This window comes from Crinia signifera, chromosome 4 (genome assembly GCF_055691185.1).
Source record: "Crinia signifera chromosome 4, ASM5569118v1, whole genome shotgun sequence".
Taxonomy (NCBI): Eukaryota; Metazoa; Chordata; class Amphibia; order Anura; family Myobatrachidae; genus Crinia; species Crinia signifera.
In genome coordinates this window covers 44,898,246-44,906,239 of record NC_139220.1, presented here as the reverse complement: position 1 = coordinate 44,906,239, position 7,994 = coordinate 44,898,246, and the positions used below count along the sequence as shown (strand labels likewise).

Here is a 7,994-nt window from a genome sequence, read left to right as displayed (position 1 = left end):
TCGGAGCCCCGTGTGCGGCTCTGACCGCACCAACCAGAATAAGGGCCAGAGAGAGCTGGGTGTAGGACCAGAGAGAGAGAGCTGGGTGTAGGACCAGAGAGAGAGCTGGATATAGGACCAGATAAAGGACTGGCTGCTGTAGGGCCAGAGAAGGAACAGATGTATTTATAGCAGATTAGATAAAACAGTACAGAGCCACAAGCATTTAAAGAACATCATACACCATCCAACAATAGGTATTTCCCATATCTGCTACAATACTTTTCTTTAACGCTCCCATTGTACATGATGGAGAGAAATATTACATACATAGAAAAAAGGTTCCACAGTTTTGTTTTATGTCATATTTTCCATATCTCCTGCTTCCATGCGCAACCATTGTACTAGAAGACAAAAACATTACTTTTCTTTCTTATGCTGACCACTTTACTTGTATGGGTAATATATCACATTACAATATGGCCCATACAGGATGTAATATATCCCTCGTATACAGTATATTACAGCAAATGTACCGGTTACATGAATTACATTTATACCGTGTTCTACTTACAGAGCTAGACATAGAAAGGTGAAAAAAATTCCACTAACTTCTGGGCTGATTGCTTTACAACTGCCTGAACCTGAAACTTACCTACAGGTCAATAACACTGATTTATAGGTTTGCACAATTCGGTGAGGTAAGAAGATCAATGTGAGGAAGGAGTCGCAGAGTCCCAGATATAAAGGAGGAACCTCCAGGCAGTCTGTACTCACAGCCGAGATCATTCTGAGAAGGTCCTTACCCACTGCAGCAACGCCACCATGTCCTTCACAGGGAAATATGAGATTGAGTCCCAGGAGAACTATGACAGCTTCATGAAGCTCATTGGTGAGTATATTAACCTCATCTGATTATTTTAGATTTCTGAACAGAATATTTGATATAGCAAATTCGTTATCTACTCCACACGAGGAAGAAGCCAATGTGTTTGATTTGCTGTTTGGAGGACTAAGGGGTAGATTTATTAAGCTCGGTGAAGTGATAAAGTGTCTGGTTTTTATCACCAGCCAATCAGCTCCTACCTGTCATTTTTCAAACCAAGCCTGAAACTTCACAGTTAGGAGATGATTGGACGGTGATAAAAACCAGACACTTTATCACTTCACCAAGCTTAATAATTCTCCCCCTATGAAACAATAAGGAAGATTTGGGCTCTGTTTCCCATAACATCCCCTCAATGATGTCATTGTGATATCAGCCCACATCACCCTCTGTAGGGGCCTGATTATGAATGCAAATGGATAGCATACAAAATGCTAAAGTGACTAAACCAGTGGTTCTCAACCTCGGTCCACATTTTCCTGGTCTCCACACAGAATCACCGGTGAAATAATGAGCTAAGACTGTGATTTTTTTTTAAAGAGTCCATGAATAATGAGTGCACCTGTGCACCTGCCAGGTGACCTGGAAAACGTGCACTGTTGGGGGGTCCTGAGGACCGAGGTTGAGAACCACTGGACTAAACGGACGTGGTAATATGTTTCCTTTGCCCCACCTCACTTTTTACATGTAGGAGAGCTGCCACCATCTTTAAGGGGGTTATTTTGGTTCACTCTTTCTGACAAAATCTTTCTTAGATGGACAAAACCATGTGCACTGCAGGGGGGGGGGGGGCAGATGTAAAATGTGCAGAGATAATTAGATTTGGGTTAGTTATTTTGTATCTGTGCAGGGAAAATACTGACTGCTTTATTTTTTACACTGCAATATAGATCTCACTTTGAAGTAAAACCCCACCCAAATCTAATTCTCTCTGCACATGTTACATCTGCCCCACCTGCAGTGCACATGGTTTTGTCCATCTAAGAAGGAATTTGTCAGAAACAGTGAACCAAAATAACCCCCTATGTTAGGTGCAGGAGATCCATACAGTATCTCATTTTGGTATTCATAATGCATAAGCACAAATAATGCATACCTTCCAACATTTTGACTGTGCAATTCGGGACCAAAAAGGGGCCTGAAATCTGCGAAGGGCCGCGCAAGACACGTCCTGTTTTCTGTCACTATGGGGGCATGGCCAGTGGTCTGTGAGCTGCTGGCCATGCCCCAGCCCCCTCTGTTTTGTTGAATAGATGCTGTGCGCATGCACAGAGCGTTTATTCCCTGATGCTCTGCTGAGCCGAGCAGCGACAAGCGGGGGGGGGGACTCTCAATTCCCCCTCCCCCCACTGCGGGACACTGACACCCTAAAAAGATGTGCCTGTCCCGTGAAAATGGGGACAGTTGGGAGGTATGAATAACTAGTAAGCTGCTTGAAGCAAATGTTTTGAAAGCTAGTCTGCTACCTTGTGATTGCCTATGTGTTTGTGCATGTGCGAGAGATAAAGGGATATTGTGTCACTCAGAAACACTGCCAACAGATGGCAGTGTTTCGGAGACACACAAACGGACACTAGTATATAGATGATGAGTGAAGGTGCATGCACACGGTGAGATTTGGGCTGTGTATGATTTTGACTATGCGACTTCCCTTGAACTCCCCAACAAATGCACCTGGTGGTTCCCTTGTATGCATACTGTGCATTCACTGAGATGTGTATGCAGCGCAGAACACATGCACTATGCGACAGACAGCTACATGCGGCCACATAAGATGCCCATGAATATTTAGGGTGCGATCATTACTCCACACCATAATATATAAATAGGTTTACCATACTTTCCCTTTCAAGCAGGCATATTTTACACATGTTCCGTGACTGACTGACATCAAGCCTGGTTTTATGCAGCCAGAGAACCGGTGTAATACATAAATAGAATTATGTATAATAATCACCATGCAATATGGTGGCACAGTGGCTAGCAGTGCTGTTCACAGCTGTACAAACAAGGGGCAGGATGTTCTAACATACGCAGCCCCCCTCTGCCGGGCTTTGCATAGTTAATGATCGCATATGCGCTTACATATGCGATCATTAACGCAAGGGACAGCTCTTGCGATAAGAGCTGTCCCTTGCGATGCGGCGCCGGCGCTGGACTTCCGGGTCTGAGACCTGGGAGTCCATCTGCGCATGCGCAGAGCGCCGGGTCCGGCAGCAGGGCATGCTGGGAGTGATGGATCCCTCACACTGCGTCGTGGTAAGAAGCCCATAGGCTTCTGCAGGAAATCGCCAGCTTTTGCAGTGCTGCCACTGCGGAGGGGGGGGGGGGGGGGGGGGGGGTAGAGAATATAGAAATGCAGTAAAAACCCAGATAACTGTGTTTTTACCGCATTTCTGGGTTAGAGCAACCCGCCCAAGGGCACTGTCACTGTGGAGTTTGCATGTTGTATAAATACAATGTAATTGAAATAATTTGTCCTGTTTTCAGCCAACCAATAGTACAGTTTAGGCATAAAAGATAGTTAACTGTAATTGTGTTACGCAAGTGATGCCTTGTCACAGTGCATATAGCAGCCTAACTCTGACACCTCACCCCCCTTCTAAGTGCATGGCCCTAATCCTCCCTCTCACTCCTCAGTCTAACCCTAACAACTCCCCCTGCAGCCTAACCCTCACACCTCCCCCTGTAGCCTAACCCTAACACTTCCCCCTGCAGCCTAACCCTAGCACGTCCCCCTGCGGCCTAACCCTAGCACGTCCCCCTGCAGCCTAACCCTAACACCTCCCCCTGCAGCTAAAACCTGACACCTCCCCCTGCAGCCTAACACTAGCACCTCCCCCTGCAGCCCAACCCTAACACTTCCCCCTGCAGCCTAACCCTAACACCTCCCCCTGCGGCCTAACCCTAGCACCTCCCCCTGCAGCCTAACCCTAACACCTCCCCCTGCAGCCTAACCCTAACACCTCCCCCTGCAGCCTAAACCTAACACCTCCCACTGCAGCCTAACCCTAGCACCTCCCCCTGCAGCCTAACCCTTACTCCCCCCCCCTGCAGCCTAACCCTAACACCTTCCCCTGCAGCCTAAACCTAACACCTCCCCCTGCAGCCTAACCCTAGCACCTCCCCCTGCACCCTAACACCTCCTCCTGCAGCCTAACCCTAGAACCTCCCCTTGCAGCCTAACCCTAACACCCCCCTGCAGTCTAACCCTAACACCCCCCCTGCAGTATAACCCTAACACCTCCTCCTGCAGCCTAACCCTAACACCATACTTGGCTACCTGACCCTCTCAATGCGGGAGAAAATGCTCTGTTTCTGGACTTCCCTGGTAATGTATGATTGCCATCACCTGTGGGGAGCTAGGTAAAGGTGTTTCACCACAGGTGAGGGCAATCATACATTACTAGGGAAGTCCAGGAGCAGAGCATTTTCTCCCTCATGGAGAGGGTCAGGTAGGCAAGTATGTCTAACACCCCTCTTGCAGCCTAACCATAACACCTCCCCCTGCAGCCTAACCTTAAGTCCCGCTAGAGCCTAAACCGAACCCCCCACCCCCCTGCATACTTACATCCAGGATGCTGGAATTTGGGGTTCCGATGTCGGCATCCTCATTGAAGTCAGTGTTGCAGCAACAGCCTTCTGGCCGTTTGCCGGTATGGTTATTCTGACTGCCGGCATCCCCGCTGCTGCTCATCTGTATGTATTACACTGATACATACTACCACAAATAATACTCATGGAAATTACCTATAGAACACCTACCATGAATACTGGCATTGTGTTTGGAATAAGTCACTCTATAAACATGTAACTTTCTCTGGGTTAGGCATTCCTGATGAGAAAATTGAGAAAGGCAGAGACTACAAGTACACCACAGAAGTAGTGCAAAGCGGCAATGATATCACCTGGTCCCAAATATATCCGGGATTCACCCTCACCAATAAGTTCACTGTTGGTCAGGAGTCAGAGCTAGAGACCATGGCGGGGAAGAAGTTTAAGGTGAGTCATTATGAGCAATGTATTCCTGCTGACATTGTGTAATAACCACAGATCCAAGTATCACCATTCATCATTTCATGACTCGGGGCTTTATTTCCGCTATTGTAATCTGCGACTTCCTGGTGGGTTGGCGGTGAAAATGGCGCTTGCAGTCAGGGTAAAGCACGTCAGGTGTATATTAACGGCAAGTGGCATTTTTAATTTTCCCATCCAACCCAACAGGAAGTGGCGGCATACAAAAGGTGCTGCTTCATAAATAACGCTCCCTATTGGAAATAGTCACACAATGACTTTTCTCCCACCAACCCCAGTATATACATTTTATTTACTAGCTCTTATTAACATTTCACACATACTTGTATCTGATATTGGTCAAATATTCATTGGATGGGGGCAAGTACAAAGTCATAAAGCCGATACAATTAACTATATCGGTGGTGCAGCAGGACAATGATATAGTGCATACACACTGACTGATATTGTTCACATCGTTAACGATATTGAATGTGCACACGATATTGTAAACCATATCGATATAGTTAATGATATATCGCCCAGTGCATACCCAAATTAACATTTAAAGAAGGGTCTCATATTCTTGCTATGACCACACTGACATGTATATGGCCACACGTGCTCATACTGGCTGCTGCTATTCTCTTGACAGCACTGCATCTATTGCCTGCATTGGGTTATCTTAGTACTATATCCATTTTTTTGCACAGCATATTATAGTTCGGTGTACACCACCAATAAAAAAATAATAATAAAAAAATATAAAGATCTGCCCCCCCTCCCAACCCCTCAGTAGTGTTAAGCACCCACCACCACCACCACACACAGCAGCCGTCCCACACTCCCCCTTTACCCCAAGCACACAACAGTGGCCAACCCCGGCCGCCCCTCCATTACACACACCAGGGGGGCCGGGGTTGGCCACTCTTCTCTACCGCAGACGCAGGGCAGGGGCCAGAACCTCTATCCCTTTCACCTACCACAGCACTCACGTACAGTAGTAGCTGTGATCCCCCTCGCCACTACACACAAAGTGGCAGTAAGCAAGTAATGCAGTCTTGACCAATCAACATGATAGAAGGAGGGCTGGCAGTAGGCAGTGATCACTGCAGGGTACTGCATAAGGGTCTACATGAGCACAGCAGACACCCCTTCCTCGTGCCTATGACTACATATATAACACTAGCGTCTCGCCCCGGCTTCGCACAGGAAGCACTAATTATCTATTGCCAGATGACTTCTGGTGGATGGATGGGGGCGGTCATGTGAAAAAGTTTTAGCAGATATCTATAGGTACAGTGCCGATGGTCAATCTGGTTCCGTTGCACAACTTTGGTGCGTTTAAGTTACGAATAAGCATCACCGGGGATCCAACCTTCACCGTGCGGTGGTTCCAATTAATTCAAAATTCAATTGGATAATTGACGGCTTGTTCTTCGTCCATTACTGTGTTGATCGATTTGTATTTGACTGTTTTGCCGGGCAGTTTCAATCGAATTTGCTCATTGAGCTTGTTGGCATCATCATTTTTTGGTACCAAAATTGCATGTTCGCATGTTCGCACATTTTTGTAGTTGGTTGTTAGATTTGGGAATATCTTGTCGACAACGGCTTGAATATTCAGTTGCATTTGACAGAAGTTCGGCGGGAACGAAATCTCATTCGTTGGGCGATCAATTAATTGCCAAATCCCCCCCCCCCAAAAAAAATAATTCTGTTGATCCGATCGCTACCAAACTTCACAGGATCACCCGCTGGGCTAATCCGAATATTGCCTGAAAGTTTCATGAAAATCGGTCACGCCGTTTTGGAGTCCATAGGGAACATACACACAAACACACATCGATTTTTATATATTTATAGATTGCTAACATTTTTCCCATTGAAATATGCTTTACATTATGAAACCAACAAGGAAATCTTTTAATTGCAGGCAACTGTCCGACTGGAAGGAGGAAAACTTGTTGTGGATTTCCCTAAATACAATCACACTTCCGAAATTGTGGGCGGGAAGCTGGTGGAGGTAACATTCTAGATAACAAACATATATTACGTGTCATCTATAGTTATTGATAAGTTACTAACCCTATGCAGTTCCGGCTGTTATCAAACAAATGGTACAATGTATAAGATTATTACATGCTACAGACATGCGCTTTCTGATATCATCCTTTAACAACTAATGCAATGTTTAACATAAAGTGTAAGAGGGGGATGCACCACGGATGGCCATCAACCATTAATGATTCATAATAATCGATGGTTTATGATCGATGCTGATTTTATTTTATCTATGTTAGAGAACCATATGGTTTCTCTACATCAATGGCACAGCATAACTGAATATTATTATCATTGTAGTTTTTTTTACTAGTTTGACAGAACAAGGAGCATAGCTCCGCCTCTGACAAATGTGAAGCCCCGCCCCTATGTTCTAATTTGTCATTTTCTAATTCAGTCAAAAAAACATGGATGACCATTGGTTGGTGAAACTATCAATGGTTATCCATTACATAATTTATAGTAATTTATGGCCTCTTGCTGTTTGCAAATCGATGGCAACCATTGATGGCAACCACTTTGATGGTCATCCTTATGATGCGTTCACAATGCCAGCTGCGGGAGGAAGGGGGTAGGGCTAGGCACTAAAGGGGGGGGGGGGGTTGTAAAGAAGTTAATAAGTGTTCAGCAGTCGCAATTACATCTGTAGACATATATATATATGCATCTATGTGTGTGTTTATGTTTCTATTATAAAGGCAGCGTGCTTAATATGCCTGACTCTTTTATATCTCTTACCTTTCAGACTTCAGTATCTGGTGGAGTCACGTTTAAACGTATTAGCAAGAAGGTGGCATAAGGTTCCAAGCTCATCTTGTATTGTTATAATCTTATGAAAGGTTCCATGTTCAATGCAAACAACAAATAAACTCCACTTTCTTAATCATTGTTGCTCTTATTTCTAAATGTGCTTATTACAGAACCAGTACACTACATGGTATAAGGCGGATACACACTGGAGCAACCGCCAATTGTTCCGACTTTACCGACAATTTCCCTTGAGCCCGGAACTAGCCAAACTGAGCATACAGTATACAGACAGCAATCTTGT

General features: G+C 45.3%; 1 protein-coding gene across 1 annotated transcript; it reads left to right on the top strand.

Annotated features, from left to right (window-relative positions):
* The first annotated feature begins 804 nt into the window (after positions 1-804).
* Positions 805-7,742, top strand: LOC146072304 (gastrotropin-like). The gene is made up of 4 exons (XM_083179607.1): positions 805-871; positions 4,695-4,867; positions 6,816-6,905; positions 7,689-7,742. Exons 1-4 carry the CDS (start codon positions 805-807, stop codon positions 7,740-7,742), a joined length of 384 nt encoding a protein of 127 aa, XP_083035733.1.
* The last annotated feature ends 252 nt before the right edge of the window (positions 7,743-7,994 follow it).